This window comes from Elephas maximus, chromosome 2 (genome assembly GCF_024166365.1).
Source record: "Elephas maximus indicus isolate mEleMax1 chromosome 2, mEleMax1 primary haplotype, whole genome shotgun sequence".
Lineage (NCBI taxonomy): Eukaryota > Metazoa > Chordata > Mammalia > Proboscidea > Elephantidae > Elephas > Elephas maximus.
The window spans coordinates 200955545-200972457 of record NC_064820.1 but is presented as its reverse complement, the minus strand read 5'-3'; the positions used below and the strand labels follow the sequence as shown (position 1 = coordinate 200972457).

The 16913-nt window shown below is 49.4% G+C and overlaps 1 protein-coding gene across 1 annotated transcript; it reads left to right on the top strand.

The window, feature by feature from the left end:
• The first annotated feature begins 346 nt into the window (after positions 1 to 346).
• GRM6 (glutamate metabotropic receptor 6) lies at positions 347 to 15111 on the top strand. Its single transcript, XM_049874521.1, has 10 exons — positions 347 to 853; positions 3020 to 3236; positions 3616 to 3751; positions 4434 to 4588; positions 5369 to 5509; positions 5629 to 5829; positions 8428 to 8573; positions 8663 to 9286; positions 13795 to 14106; positions 14914 to 15111. Exons 1-10 carry the CDS (start codon positions 347 to 349, stop codon positions 15109 to 15111), a joined length of 2637 nt encoding a protein of 878 aa, XP_049730478.1.
• The last annotated feature ends 1802 nt before the right edge of the window (positions 15112 to 16913 follow it).

Below are 16913 nucleotides of genomic sequence, written 5' to 3'. Positions count from 1 at the left end.
CGCTGGGGATGGACTTCAAGAAAGAGGGGCCCAGTGTCCAGGGTTGTTGGGAAGGGCCAAGACTGGAGGGGTGCAAACAGTTGTTAGGCAGGGGAACGTGTGCTATAAGGTTCAGAGCGCTGGTCTGGGAACTCTGGGTGGAGGACCGGGAGGACTGGCAGGGTACCTATCCCATTTAGTTACCAGAGCACTCGGCAAACATTTCTTGCTCTTCTTTCTTCTCCCTGGCCCCAAGACTCCCTCCCTTTGTCCCGGACTTTCCCCCGGACTTTGCCCCTGGCTCTCGGAGAGTTCTCCTTGCAGAACACCTGTTCCCATCTGCCTTCTCTCTTGCAGCCCGCGAGCCATGGCCGGGCCCCGGCGCATCCCGCGCCCGCTGCTTCTGGCGCTGCTGCCGCCCCTGGCGTGGCTGGTGCCGGCAGGCCTATCGCAAGCGGCGGGCTCGGTGCGCCTGGCCGGCGGCCTCACACTGGGCGGCCTGTTCCCGGTGCACGCGCGCGGCTCGGCTGGCCGGGCGTGCGGACAGCTCAAGAAGGAGCAGGGCGTGCACCGGCTCGAGGCCATGCTGTACGCGCTGGACCGCGTCAATGCCGACCCGGAGCTGCTGCCTGGCGTGCGGCTGGGCGCGCGGCTGCTCGACACCTGCTCGCGGGACACGTACGCGCTGGAGCAGGCGCTCAGCTTCGTGCAGGCGCTGATCAGCGGCCGCGGCGACGGCGACGAGGCGAGCGTGCGGTGCCCCGGGGGCGCCCCTCCGCTCCGCGCGGCGCCCCCGGAGCGCGTCGTGGCGGTCGTGGGCGCTTCAGCCAGCTCAGTCTCCATCATGGTCGCCAACGTGCTGCGCCTCTTTGCGGTGAGGGCCGCGGGGCCGTGTTTAGTTCCAGCATCTCTTGCCTGTCTTCGCCCTTGGGGTGGCCGATGTCTTTCGTGTTTTTCTCTCTTTACCTCAGTCCGGAAAGGTCTCCGCTTTAATCACTCTAATTTATACAGATTTAAAGCAGCTTCAAAGAAGCTCTCTCCGTTGGATCAGACACAGGCCTGAATCAGATCCAGCCACCTACCCCTAGACCCCCTTGTCTATTCTGACACCCCCCAGGCTGGCAGCCCCTCGTGTGAGTTAAGAAAACCTGCCTTCTGGGTTTCCCCCAGGCAAATGCAAACCCTGCACAGCTGTACAAGGTGGGCCTGCCCCTGGGCCCTGTGGAGGGCTCTGGGTGGGAGGAGCTTTGAGTTTTCCCTGGATCCAGGACCCTCCTTCGAATGCTGCAACGTAGACGTAGACACACCTTTTAATCATCTCTTGATGGCCATCTGAAGAGGCAAGACGACAGTGGGATTTCTTTTCTACAGCGCCCTGCCCAGCCCTACCTGAGACGCCTGGACCGCCTGCGGGGCCCTCATCTTTAGAGAACTGTCCTCTGTGAGGGACACAAGTTCCTTGCAGCCCTAGGCGACAATGATCGGGGTCATAGGAATCAAAGATTAGGCAACCTTTGGCATTATAGTTTGGGGGTTTTCTATAGTAGTCATTCACCGAAAGAGGCTTGTGGGATAGCTTTACTGGGGCTCTTCTAGGGTCCCTCTCTGTCCTTCCATGTCTGTGTGGATGGAGGGAAGCTTTGCTTCCATCTGTTAATTGAGAGTTTTCTTGAGAGCGTCTCTTGTTTCTACACCAAGCATTCTGGGTAGGATCTTTTCTGGGTCCTCCATCATCTGCACACATTTAATCTCTCTCTCCCCACAGTGTCCTCTGGATGGCAGCACTGGTGCCGGGCATACCGACACTGTCTAGCGGGCACAGAGAGAGGTTGTGGCTGTCTAGTGTGTCTGTGTGTTTGTGCGTGTAGGGGTGTCCGTTTTCGCTATCTGTAGGCTCTGTCTAAAGAGCCTGGTTTCTGTTGCTCTCCCTGTCTCTGCCCTTTAGGTCTAATGAAGGGATCTGAAACTCAAGGGCCTCCAAGGGCCAGGTGGGGACTGGAAGTGAGCGAAGCAGGACTCTGTGAGCCCAGGGCCCACTGCTGCCTGGCTCAGACCAGACCAGGATTCCAGACCAGATAGGGTTTTATATGTAAACATTCTATTTTTGGACATCAGCTACTAATTCAAAAATTAAAAATACAACATGGTGCACAAAACACAACCATGAGCCAGATTTGGCCTCATGGGGGCCATTTTGCGATTTCTATTGTAGAAGAAACTATGAGGGTCTTGAGTTCATTTCCCAGCCACGTCACTGGGATCACAGACATTTTAATTGATTTGACCTACCCTCAATTTCATCATCTGTGAAATGGAGGTTAAACCTGCATGAGAAGGTTGTTGCTAATCTGAAGTGTCGTGGAGTGCCCAATGTAGCTCCCTCTTTGCTCTTTGCTCCGTGTGATGTGGTTCTGATTCACACCCTCTCTCTGTCAGCCACCTCTTCAGTCCTCTGTTGCCATTCTCCACTGCTGTTTCAAACTTGCTCCTCACCCCACTCCCAGATCAGCTTAGCCTATAATCCCTGCTACTAATCACTACAATGCACACAGATAAACCCAGTTTCAAACAAGCCTCTCCATGGGGCCAGACACAGCCTTGAATCAGACACTTCCCTCCAACTCCTGTTTGCTCTGACCCTTCCTGTACAGACTGTCCCTTTGTGCTTTCCCCTGGGGCTGACAAGGACACTCCTTTTCCCCAGGTGGATGCAGCTGGATTGGGCTACAGACTGGACTTCAGTTCCTTCTTCCCTCTTGCTTAAGAGTTGGTGTTCAGGACACACCCTGCACAACTGTATAGGGCGACCTTGTCCTTTCTCTTAGACCCTCACATCTCCCGTATCCCACCAGATCCCTTCACAAAATGCAGACCTTTCCCCATACCTTCTGGCCTCTCCATGTAGCCACTCCACCTGGCCCCCAGCTCCCTACCCCAAACCTTCCATTCTCCCATCCATGTCCTGGATCTCCACAGCCATACCTCCCTAGGGCCACTACTAACCCTCCATTCACAGCCCAGGGATTCTTACCCCTTCCAGATACCACAGATCAGCTATGCCTCCACAGCCCCAGAGCTCAGCGATTCTACACGCTACGACTTCTTCTCCCGTGTGGTGCCACCTGACTCCTACCAGGCCCAGGCCATGGTGGACATCGTGCGAGCACTAGGATGGAACTATGTGTCCACGCTGGCCTCCGAGGGCAACTATGGCGAGAGTGGGGTTGAGGCCTTTGTGCAGATCTCCCGTGAGGCTGGTGAGTTGGGGTGGGGGGCTGTCTGAGGCACCAAAGAACCTACAGGGGTGTGGGCCAGGGGCCATTGGGTGGGGCAGGAAGCTGTAGGGTGGGGACACTGGATCTGTGGTGGGCCTCAGGGCTGCGATTAGCCTGGATGGGTCCCTGTGGGTGGTTCAAGGCTTGGCAGGCAGACAGCATTTTGTGTGGAAGAAAGGGTGCCCCTTCCTTTGGTGTACCCAGCCTCAGGCCATGTGGCCCAGCAAGTGGAGCCCAGGCTTGATTCCACCCCTTTCACCCCTCAGCCAGGCCCCTGATGACAAGCTAGGCAGTCATCTATGGTGGTGGCCCCCTGTGGGTACAGGGGCCGAGCCCTGATTTAGGCACCCCCGGCACCGAGGGGGGGTCTGTATTGCACAGTCCATCAAGATTCCCAGGGAACCAAAGCCAGGAGAATTCAACAAGTTAATCAGGAGACTCATGGAGACACCCAACGCCCGGGGCATCATCATCTTTGCCAATGAGGACGACATCAGGTGGGACAGCGTGGGTTCATTTACTGCTCTGAGGAGGCTCTCCTTGCATGCCCTGCCTCCCATTTTTACATACCCACCAGATTTGCACATACTCCTCCTTCCCCCTTGTTCCTCCCACCCACTTGAATCCCCTGCTGCCATCACTACATCTGGTTGCCCAAATGATCCCGGCCGGGTCTGGGTGGAGATGCCCCAGCCCAACCAGGGAAACTCACATGAATACTTGCCTGTTTTTACAACCGAGAGAGAGAGAGAGAGCGAAAGAGAGAGAGAGAGAGAGTGTGTGTGTGTGTGTGTGCGCGTGTGTCAGCAGAAGGGGCTGTCAGGACTGAGCCTAGGCAGTGTGGAGGGTATCAGCAGGGTCCTGCCCAAGTGGAGGTTCCTCTTTCAGCCTGGAGGTGCTGGAGGCAGGGTGTGGGGGTGGAGGGACTTCTGAGTGGCCTTGATCTTCCTCAAAGAGCACCTCCAAAGGCCAGACAGAGTACATGGGCTGGTCTGGGGTCAGAACCTGGTGTGGCATTCTACTAAGTGTCCTAAACACCCTGCACCCCGTTTTTCCTGGTAAAGAGGGTCTGCTGAGTGATGTGAGAGGGACAGATGGGTGAAGAAGAATGCTAAGTGGCCAGGGCTAAGTTGGAAGAGGATTCCAGGCCTCACTCACCTCCCAACCCTGTTCTACCAGGAGGGTCCTGGAGGCCACACGCCAGGCCAACCTAACGGGCCACTTCCTGTGGGTCGGCTCAGACAGCTGGGGAGCCAAGACTGCACCCATCCTGAACCTAGAGGATGTGGCCGTGGGCGCCATCACCATCCTGCCCAAAAGGGCTTCCATTGATGGTGAGTGGCAGTGTTGGCTCCCACATTCTGCCTCCCATCCCCATTTGTCCTTCCCCAGAATTCCCTCTTGGGAGCACTCATTCTCCCATTCGTATAATTGGTTTAGTGTTAGAATTCTCACCCTCCATGTGGGAGACCCAGGTTCAATTCCCAGCCAATGCACCTCATTCACAGCCACCACCCATCTGTCAATAGAGGCTTGTGTGTTGCTATGATGCGGAACAGATTTCAGCAGAGCTTCCAGACCAAGATGGATTAGGAGTAAAGGCCTGGCGATCTGCTCCTGAAAATCAGCCAGTGAAAACCCTATTGATCACAATGGTCCAATCTGAAACAGTTCACAGGGATGGCACAGGATCAGACAGCATTTCGTTTTATTGCACATGGGCTGCCATGAGTAGGGGGCTTACTTGATGGCAGCTAATTACAAAAATATATAATTGTTACCATGATCCAGGTCCCTTCTAGGGTTCTCAGATTCTCTGAGTCTGTAGTTCTGTGAATACTCCCCTCACAGCCATGTTTGAAGGGGGATGGCGTGTGAATAAGAGCATACCCGTTGTACAGGGTAAATAAATGTTAGTATTTTTTAAAATTCCATGCTTGTATTCTGGTACTACCAAAAGCACTAATTTAGTGGGGAGGAGGAGGAAGAAAAATCAAGGATCTGGAACATACCATCCTGCCGATGAGAGTGATGAGGCTTGCTCTGCCTCCCTGCTCTCCCTTTATCCCACAGGAGAATCATGGCAGCCTCCTGTCTCCTTCCCTACCTCCCAGGGTTTGACCAGTACTTCATGACCCGCTCTCTGGAGAACAACCGCCGGAACATCTGGTTTGCTGAGTTCTGGGAAGAGAATTTTAACTGCAAACTGACCAGCTCGCATACCCAGTCAGATGATTCCACTCGCAAATGTACAGGTGAGCGCTGCCCAGGGTGGAGAGGGTGGTAGGGGAAAAGGTGGAGGCCAGCTCAGGCATGTGGGGGCCAGGCCCACTTCCTGGCTCCTGGTCTCAGGGGTGGGGCATCCCTAGGACAGGCGAGGAACGCATTGGCCGGGATTCCACCTACGAGCAGGAGGGGAAGGTGCAGTTTGTGATCGATGCTGTGTACGCCATTGCCCACGCCCTCCACAGCATGCACCAGGCGCTCTGTCCCGGGCACAGAGGTCTGTGCCCAGCCATGGAGCCCACTGATGGGCGGACACTGCTGCAGTATATTCGAGCAGTCCGCTTCAATGGTGAGTGGATACTAGCATTCCTGTGGGTGAGGGGAAGGCCCCTGGGACAGATTTCTGTGCCAGACATGGGAGGATTCAGGATTGAAAGGAGGGAGAGGCAGAATGGCATAGTGGGCACCTGGGGCTGAGGGCTGGAGAACTGAGCCAAGCTCTGGTCCCCACTTTTTAAAAAATCCTAATTGTAAAATCTACATAAGATTTTCCATTTTAATTATATTTAGTGTACAATTCAGTGTCATTAATTATATTCACCATGTTGTACATCCATCACTACTACTTATTTCTAAAACTTCTGCATCACCCCAAACAGACACAGCACTCCTTAAGCAGTGTTGTTGTTAGGTGCCATCAAGTCAGTTCCTACTCATATCGACCCTGTGTACAACAGAAGGGAACACTGCCCGGTCCTGCCCCATCCTCACAATCGTTGTCATGCTTGAGCCCATTGTTGCAGCCACTGTGTCAGTCCATCTCCTTGAGGGCCTTCCTCTTTTCTGCTGAACCTCTACTTTACCAAGCATGATGTCCTCCTTCAGGGACTGATCCCTCCTGATAACATGTCCAAAGTATGTGAGATGAAGTCTTGCCATTCTTGCTTCTGATGAGCATTCTGGTTTACTTCTTCCAGAACAGATTTGTTTATTCTTCTCCGGCAGTCCATGGTATATTCAGTATTCTTCGCCAACACCATAATTCAAAGGCATCAATTCTTCAGTTTTCCTTATTCATTGTCCAGCTTTCACATGCATACGAGGTGACTGAAAACACCGTGGCTTGGGTCAGGTGCACCTTAGTTCTCAAAGTGGCATCTTTGCTTTTTCATACTTTAAAGAGGTCCTTTGCAGCAGATTTGCTAAATGCAATGTGTCATTTGATTTCTTGACTGCTGCGTCCATGAGTGTTGACCGTGAATCGAAGTAAAATGAAATACTTGACAACTTCAGCATTTTCTCCATTTATCATGATGTTGCCTATTGGTTCAATTGTGAGGATATTTGTTTTCTTTATGTTGAGGTGTAATCCATACTGAAGGCTGTGGTCTTTGATCTTCATCAGTAACTGCTTCAAGTCCTCTTCACTTCCAGCAACAAGGTTGTGTCATCTGCATATTGCAGGTGTTAATGAGTCTTCCTCCAATCCTGATGCCTTGTTCTTCTTCATATAGTCCAGCTTCTCAGATTATTTGCCCAGCATACAGATTGAATAAGTACGGTGAAAGGATACAACCCTGACGCACACCTTTCCTGACTTTAACCATGCAGTGTCCCCTCGTTCTGTTCGAACAACTGCCTGTAGGTCTATGTACAAGTTCCTCATGAGCACAATTAAGCGTTCTGGAATTCTCATTTTTCACAATGTTATCCATAATTTGTTATGATCCACACAGTCAAATGCCTTTGCATAGCCAATAAAACACAGGTAAACCTCTTAACTCCCTATTTCCTCTCTCCTCAACCCTTAATAACCACTATCCTATTTTCTGTCTCTATGCATTTGCCTATTCTAGATATTTCATATGACTGGAATCATACAGTATCTGTCCTTTCATGTCTGGCTTCTTTCTCTCACATAATGTATTCAAGGTTCGTCCATGTCGTAGCATGCATCAGAACCTCATTTCTCTTTATGGCTGAATTCTGGCTCCCCCTTTCTAACACCCCTCCCTTCCCAGGCTTCAGCACTCTGTGCCCCAATTTGCAAATTCAGAGTTAGGGAGCTTCTCTGCAACCCTGCCTGCCTCACACTCAGCGGGTTACACATAACTCCCCTCCACCGTGCAGGGCTGAGAGGCATCTGGACTCTAGGGTGTGTGGAGGACACAGTGAAAACCGCTCAAGGCATGGCCCACACTGTGGATGACCTGCCTGCTCTGAGTCACAGGCTTCTAAATGCCGCTAGGCTGGGAGCTGCTTGAGACAAGGGGCGTGTCTGATGCTTCTGTGTCTCCCAGCAGAGGGCCTGGCCTGTGGTCAGGACTCAAAACAATGTCTTTTGAAAAGAATCTAATGGACTCAAGCTGTACTCATGGTTTTGGGGGAGAGATTTGCTGCTTAGTAATTAAAACCAGTTGCCAGAGAGTTGACTCCGACTCATGGCAGCCCCATGTTTGTCAGACTAATAATGTGTTCCTTAGGGTTTTCAGTGGCTGATTTTTCAGAAGTAGATCACCAGCCCTTTCTTCTGAGGCACCTCTGGATGGACTCGAACCTCCAGCCTTTTGGTTATCAGCCAAGTGCTTAACTATTTGCACCACCCAGGGACTCCTCTTGGTAAATACTATCCTTCATAAAACCAAAAACTCTGTTCCCTCACCAAATATATATTGCGCACCTTCTCTCTGCCAAGCTTTCTTAAATATTATCCCAGACCAGCACTAGAGATTTTAGGACAAGCTTCTCAAAGAAACAAAGCTGACTTCAAAATGGTACCAATTTCATGCTATCATGAAGATCTTGGACCAGGTCTGAACTCTTCCTCAAGCCTGGGCAGTCAGACTCTATCTTACTTGCCCTGGATGCTGGCCAGCCCAGGTGACCTCTCTAGGAGGTGGCTCTGATGGGCAGGAGGGCCAGCTAAGGATGATGGGCTCTCCTCCAGGCAGTGCGGGCACCCCTGTAATGTTCAATGAGAATGGAGACGCACCCGGGCGCTACGACATCTTCCAGTACCAGGTGGCCAACGGCAGTGTGGGCAGCGGCGGGTACCAGGCTGTGGGCCAGTGGGCAGAGATCCTCAGGCTGGACGTGAGTAACACAGACAAAACCCTGGCATCGAGAGGTGGACCCACCATTCTGCAGCAGGGGGTCACAAGCCTGTGTCTCACTTGTCTCAGGTGGAAGCACTTCAATGGTCAGGCGACCTCCAAGATGTGCCCTCATCTCAGTGCAGCCTCCCCTGTGGGCCAGGTGAGCGGAAAAAGATGGTGAAGGGTGTCCCCTGCTGCTGGCACTGTGAAGCCTGTGACGGGTACCGCTTCCAGGTGGACGAGTTCACGTGCGAGGCCTGTCCTGGGGACATGCGGCCCACTCCCAACCACACAGGCTGCCGCCCCACGCCCGTGGTGCGCCTTACCTGGTCCTCCCCCTGGGCAGCCCCTCCACTCCTCCTGGCCATGCTGGGCATCATGGCGACCACCACAGTGGTGGCCACCTTTGTGCTGCACAACAATACACCCATCGTCCGGGCCTCTGGCCGAGAGCTCAGCTATGTCCTGCTCACGGGTATCTTCCTCATCTATACCATCACCTTCCTCATGGTGGCTGAGCCTGGGGTCGCAGTCTGTGCTGCCCGGAGACTCTTCCTTGGCCTCGGCACCACGCTCAGCTACTCTGCCTTGCTCACCAAGACCAACCGCATCTACCGGATCTTTGAGCAGGGGAAGCGCTCAGTCACGCCCCCACCCTTCATCAGCCCCACTTCGCAACTCGTCATCACCTTCAGCCTCACATCTGTGCAGGTGGGTCCTCAAGAGCCCCAAGGTGGCAGGGTGGGTGTTCTGGAGGCTGGGGGTGGGGTGAATTAGTCTCTTAGTAACGCCATAATTAAGTACAACAGAGTGGGTGGCTTAAAACAACAGAAATTTATTGTCGTACAGTTCTGGAGGCTAGTCTGAAATCAGGATGTCAGCAGGGCCATGCTCCCTCCCAAGGCTCTAGAAGCCCCTTTCTTGTCTCTCCCACCTTCTGGTAGCCCCAGTGCTCCTTGGCTTGTAGATGCATCACTCCATCTCTGCCTCCTTCATCACATGGCCATCTTCCCTCCATGTCTGTGTCTCTTCTCTTCCATAAGGACACCACTTATATCGGATTAGGATCCAGCTTACTCCATTATGACCTCATGTTAACTTAACTGATAACATTTTCAAAGATCCTATTTCCAAACAAGGTCATATTCACAGGTACAAAGTTTAGGACTTCAACATGTCTTTTTTGGGGGACACAATTCAGTCCATAAAAAGGCGGTTTGTACGCAACTTCAATCAGAGAAGTGGTATTTCTAGAGTGAGTCACTCCTTTCCATTTTTGGTTCCCATGTTAAAATAAAAATAGGCCCACGATATAGAGCTCTACTGTTTCCTTGAAAATGAGAAGAACTCATTTAAGAGAAGCCATTCCTCCCCTTTCCCTCACCTGCCACTGCCTCATTCAATCCATGAAGGAAATTAGGTAAGGTGGGACACATGAGTGTCTAGTTATTTTTGGTAAAACAGTGAAATTGTTTTCATAAAGTGAATATGCGCTTCCACAGTTGGGCTCTTATACAAACATAAGGAAAAGAGACGGCTGACTAATTTTCCTCAAAAAAAGTATCTTTTTCCATGAAACTAGTTACTGCTGGCCAGTTCACTGGGGTAGACTGGATGAGAGGTACAGGGTCCAGTGATTTTTTTGTGGAGTGTTGTTGTTCTTACGTGCTGTCCAGACAGCTCTGACTCGTAGCAACCCTGTGTACAACAGAAGGAAACACTGCCTGGTCCTGCACTATGCTCACCATCATTGTTATGCTTGAGCTGATTGTTGCAGCCACTGTGTCAATCCATCTCCTTGAGGATCTTCCTCTTTTTCACTGACCCTTTACTTTACCAAGCTTGATGTCCTTCTCCGGGGGCTGGTCCGTCCTGATAACATGTCCAAAGTACGTGAGATGAAGTCTCACCGTCCTTGCTTCTAAGGAGCATTCTGGCTGTACTTCCTCCAATACAGATTTGTTTGTTCTTTCAGCAGTCCGTGGTACATTCGATATTCTTTGCCAGCACCATAATCTGAAGGCATCAATTATTCTTTGGTCTTCCTTATTTATGGTCCAGGTTTCCCATGCATGTGAGGCCACTGAAAATACCATGGCTTGAATTTTTTTTTTCTTTTGGGTCAGGCACACCTTAGTCCTCAAAGTGACATCTTTGCTTTTTAACACTTTAAAGAGGTCTTTTGCAGCAGATTTGCCTAATACAATACAAGGTTTGATTTCTTGACTGCTGCTTCCATGAGTATTGATTATGGATCCAAGTAAAGTGAAATCTTTGACAACTTCAATCTTTTCTCCGTTTATCATGATGTTGTTTATTGGTCCAGCTGTGAGGATTTTTTTCTTTATGCTGAGGTATGATCCATACTGAAGGCTGTAGTCTTTGATCTTCATCAGTTAAGTGCTTCAAGTTCTCTTTACTTTCAACAAGCAAGGTTGTGTCATCTGCATGTTGACATATTGCTAATGAGTCTTCCTCCAATCCCGATGCCATGTTTTTCTTCATATAGCCCAGTTTCTAGGAGTATGTGCTCAGCATACAGATTGAATAAGTGTGGTGAAAGGATACAACCCTGACTCACGACTCCTGATTTAAACCACGCAGTAATCCCGTGTTCTGTTTGAACAACTGCCTTTTGGTGTATGTATAGGTTCCTCATGAGTACAATTTAAGTATCGTGGAATTCCCATTCTTTGCAATGTTATCCATAATTTGTTATGATCCAGAGTTGAATGCCTTTGCATAGCCAGTAAAACACAGGTAAACATGTTTCTGCTATTCTCTGCTTTCAGCCAAGATCCATCTGACATCAGCGATGATATCCCTCATTCCATGTCCTCTTCTGAATCCTGCTTGAATTTCTGTGGAGTACAGTGTCTAATTCCATAAAACAGCTGATGTTTTATGATGTAATGTACATCAAAAACAGATTTCCTTTGTGGTTTTCCCTAAATATAAGTACTATTACAGCTTTGGAAATGACTTGCATAGTCTGGAAAGCTCTAGATGTTTATGTGCAGAGGGTATTAAGAGACAGATGGCTTGGGGTGGTGGAACTGGTGTAATATTGCAGAGCCAGTCATGTTCTAAGGGCCAGGTGGAAGGTGACACAATTTCCACTCCAGACAAGCCCTTCTCTCATGTAGCTCTGCATGTACCACATTCATTCTTACCCATAGGCCTTTGTGCATGCAATTACCCATTAGTAGAAGGTGCTCCCACCCTCCCTAACAGGAATTGAACTTCCCCTTGTCAGGCCCAGCATATTCTGTGAAGGCACCTTGCTACTCCTGTGTCTCAGATACTTCCTAGTTCCCTTCGTCCACAGGATGGAGATTCTTAGCCTGTATTCACTGTTTCCCAATCTGCTCACCTCCCTGGTCTCACCTGCTTGAACTCCCCACATTACAACCGCCTTTCCAGATATAATGGACCCTTTAAAAGATGCACCTCTTCAAACTTTGTAGGTATTTTTGCCAAAAGGATGGATGTTAAATAGCATCTCATTTTTTTTAATTTGGCTATACTTAATTGTTAGCACAGTTGGCCTTTGGAATCTCCTCTTCTGTGAATTGCTTGTTCTTATCTTTTGTTCATTTTCTATAATTTTGTAGGAGTTCATACATGTATACTAATTTTTTTTTCTGCCACTTAGAAGTGTTGCAAAATATGTGTTGTACATTTTGGTTGTTACTTCTGTGCACTATAACTGAGTTTTATGATAGTTTCTCACAGGGGACTTCTCCCCGCAACCTACAGAGAGGAGTGAGAATGTAAGCTGGCCTGGGAGGTCTAAGTGCCAGGCACAGAGGCGCTTTCTTCCTGCCTTCCTAGACAGTGGGTGGAGTTTATTTCATTCAACCCTTGCTCACAGAGCAATCGCCAGAGCTGCTGCCTTGTGAGCATCACAAAAAGGTATTCCTTTTGGGCAGACAAATGATAAAAAGTGTCCCTTCCTTCAGAGTCACACCACCCAGCTCCAGGTCACTGCACAGCATGGAGTTTTGGTTGGGTTTCAGGTGCCACTTGCCTCCTGGAGTGCAACCTGCACACACGTATGGGGCAGCCCTCCGAGGGTCCCACCTTTATCCAGGTGTCTCAGTTCTTAGTCTTCAGCTTCTCTTGGATCAGGGTCTTGTCTCCTATCTCTGTGAGGGAATTGATTAGGGCCTGTGTTTGGCACTTATATGTCCCAGGCCAGCTCACATTCTCACCCCTGTCTATCAAGTGCTTCCTTTGTTTATTTTACCTGAGATGTTCCCTTATTTTGAGCATCACTATGCATTCACACATCATTTCGTTACATTTTACTCAACAGTTTTCTGGATTTGGACAAGGAAGGGGGTGCTCAGGAACTAGGTTTGCATGGTGCTGAGAGTAACTGGGAGTCCTTGGGTGTCACAAACAGTTAGGTGTTCTGCTACCAGCTTAAAGGTTGGTGGTTCACATCCACCCAGAGGTGCTTCTGAAGAAAAGCCTGGCAATCTACTTCCAAAAAATCAGCCATTGAAAGCGTTATGGAGCACAGTTCTACCCGACACACACGGGACGACCATAAGTCAAATCAACTCTATGGCAACTGGTTTGGGATTCTTTTTGGATTTAGAAGTGATCAATCTAGTGTGTGTTCACATCTACAGATAAGATAATAACACCTACCTGGAGGGTTGGGAGAAGTAGACAGAACGTCTCTTTAGGACCTGATTCTTAATATGTGCTACATGTACCAGGTAACCCCCTAAGATGGCATTTTGTCCTCACAACAACATTCTGAGGAGAGATTATGAGGGTTCCACTCTCTATATGGAGAAGCAGAGGCCAAGAGAGAAGTTGTGTTTAGGGTCACACAGTCGGACTTCAGATCCTTTGCCTGCATTCACTACCCCTTGAAGGGGCTTAGTCAATGGCGGTGGTAATGGGAAGAGCGCAGGAAAAGGGCATCAAAAATTGCCACATATCAACCAGCCCTGACGTTGCCAACACGTACCTCCACTACAGCCCTTCTCTCCACCTGGCTGTATCCCAGACCTCTGCTCAGGCAATCCCTCTTACCTGGACTTCCTTCCTTCTTTTTGGTGGCTCTCTCAGGCCTGAGAATCCCACTCGGTAGGCCAGAAGCTTTGAGGGAAATCCTATCCTGCCAGAGACCGAGGTCAGGGACTGGGGTGGGCTTGTTCCTGGAATAGGATATGTCTCTGATACGGTGTTGGTTCCTGCAGGTGGTGGGAGTGGTGGCATGGCTGGGGGCCCAGCCTCCACATAGTGTGATCGACTTTGAAGAGCAGCGGACAGTGGACCCAGAGCAGGCCAGAGGGGTGCTCAAGTGCGACATGTCAGATCTATCCCTCATTGGCTGCCTGGGCTACAGCCTTCTGCTCATGGTCACATGCACTGTGTACGCCATCAAGGCCCGTGGCGTGCCGGAGACCTTCAATGAAGCCAAGCCCATTGGCTTCACCATGTACACCACCTGCATCATCTGGCTGGCTTTTGTGCCTATATTCTTTGGCACTGCCCAGTCTGCTGAAAAGGTAATCTGGGGCCCCCTAGGAAGTTTGGCCACCTCATTTATTTCCTGCCTGTCCACTGAAGGGCCTGATTGTTTCAAGAGCTTAGCGGTACATTTAGATGCTTAATTCCTGGACTGACTGCTTGGTTGTTTGACTCATTTGTGCACTTAAATCCTTGTTCATTCATTGGTTTTTTCAATATCCCTCTGCTTGTTTATTCAGTCATTCCCCTCTTCCTTTGTTGACTCATTCATTGATTCACCCACTTGTCTATCCATCCATTAACTTGTTTTTATTCAATTATTTCTTCATTTCTTTACACACTTTATCTGTCAATCCATTAATTCATTGGTCCATTTGCTTGAACATTTAGTCATTCATTTATGTATACAGTAGAATATCCATCTATGTCATCCATTTGTTCACCTGTTTGCTCCTTTATTCAGTCTGTGAACTCATTCATTTGTATATTTGAAAATATGTTCATTCATTCACTTAACATGCCCTAGCCTGTTTTAGGCTTACAGATGATTTTCCCAGGTCTCCCTGTCTGTTAATTCACCCCTCCCTTCCCTCAATTACTTGTCCACTCAGTCCCATGTCACTCACCTACCTCCCTTTCTACACCAGAGGCACACGGTGACCACCAGACTCTTTATGCCACCAGGCTCTTCCCTATGCTGCTGTCTTTTCCTAAGTGCTCATTCCCATTCATCCTTCCTAACCCAGCTGACATAGACTCACACCCAGTCTATGTGGCAACAGAAGTGTAGGGGGTATGGAGGGCATAGGGCTGAGACCCATCTCATTCCTTCCTCCATGACTTAGATCTACATCCAGACAACCACCCTGACAGTGTCCTTGAGCCTCAGCGCATCAGTGTCCCTTGGCATGCTCTACGTCCCCAAAACCTATGTCATCCTCTTCCACCCAGAGCAGAACGTGCAGAAGCGGAAGCGAAGCCTCAAAGCGACCTCCACAATGGCAGCCCCACCCAAAGGTGAGGGCACAGAGGACCCCAAGTAGCAGGGTTGGGGATGAATGGGACTTGCTGCTTCCTCTTGTCTTCTCTTTTCTTTCTCCTGCTTCATGTGGAAGTTGTAAAAAGCCCAAGTGTGCAGTGAACCATTAAAGACAGGGAGCAAACCTTAGTTCAGGAAGGTCACACCCACCATGGAAGGGACTGGCCCTCAGAAAGAACTGGACCCATGCTTCACATTTTACCCCTACTTTTCTCTGGATATCAGCTTCATTCTTCTCAATGCAGACCAGACTTCTTACCCACAGTGGAAAATAGCCACTGAGAGGGCCCCACCACTAAAGAGAGCAAATTTACACTCTCTGAAGTTCAAAGGTCATGATGAAGCCCTGGACTTGCCCAGTTTGGGTGAGATTTCTATCCCTCAACTGAGCGCTCTAGCCTGCGGATTGGGCGGCATGTAGGAATGGGTAGATCCCAGAATGAAACACAGGGTTGGTATGGGAGAGGAGCACTCCAACAAGAGGAGACCTGTGGGTCTCTATTCTGGACAGAGTAACTCAGGCTTGGGTGACTATTTGGCTTGGCACAGAGGCTGGGCCCTTGGATGATAGCGCTGTGAGCAGAGGATGGGCCTAATGAGGACACAGGAGCAAGGAGAGGAACTAGGGTGCATTCCCATGAGGTTACTCACATCAAAGTATTTTCCTTGGGATCTTTTATCCTGGACTCTGGGGAGTGTCACATGTAGAGTACGGCTTTCTGTTTCCCCTTCCCATGTGTACTCCTGTCTTAGTTTCCTATTGCTGCCATAACCAAAAATACCACAAGTGGGTGGATTTTAAAGAACAGAAATGTTATTTTCTCATAATTCTGGAGGCTAGAAGTCTGAATTCAGGACATTAGCTGTGGGGGAAGGTCCGTCCCTGAGGAAGGTCCTTCTTTGTCTATTTCAGCTTCTAGTAGCTGCTGGCAGTCCTTAGGATTCCTGGACTTGTACATGCATCTGCAGTTTTTGTCTTCACATGGCATCTTCCCTCCTGTGTGTATCCACGTCTATTCTGCTCTTTTTATAAGACACTACTCAAATGATTAGGTTAAGTCTCCACCCGACTCGTTAACAATGTGATCTCATTAACATAACAAAAACCTTAAGTCTTAGTCACCTAGTTCTCCTATAACAGAAATGCCACAAGTGGATGGCTTTAACAATCAGAAATTTATTCTCTCACAGTTTAAGAAGCTAAGTCTGAATTCAGGGTGCTGACTCTAGGGGAAGGTTTTTTCTCTCTGTTGGCTTTGAGGGAAGGTCCTTGTCTCTTCAGCTTGTTTCCTGGTTCCTTGGAAATCTCCATGTGGCTTGACATCAGTCTTCCCCCATCTCTGCTCTCATGCTTGTTTTAATCTCTTCTATATCTCAAAAGAGATTGACTCAAAACACACCCTACACTAATCCTGCCTCATTAACATAAAAGACACAAGCCATTCCCAAATGAGATTATAACCACAGGCATAGAGGTTAGGATTTATAACACATATTTTTTGGGGACACAAATGAATCCATAACACCCTACTTCCAAATAGGCTCATATTCACATGTACAGGGGTTAGAACTTGCACATTTCTATTTGGGAGACACAATTCAATCCATAAAAACTTTTAAATTACTCCCAAACCTTAAGTGAATCTCATACACCTGTGTGGTGGTAGTGGTTTGAGAAGAAAGGAACAGAGTGGCATTTGCCCTTCTCTGATAACTGCGGAGGTTCTGTTTTGGAGTTGGGGTCAGTGTCTGAGAGTCGTGTGCATGGTGAGTGTTATGGATTGAATTGTGTTCCCCAAAAATATG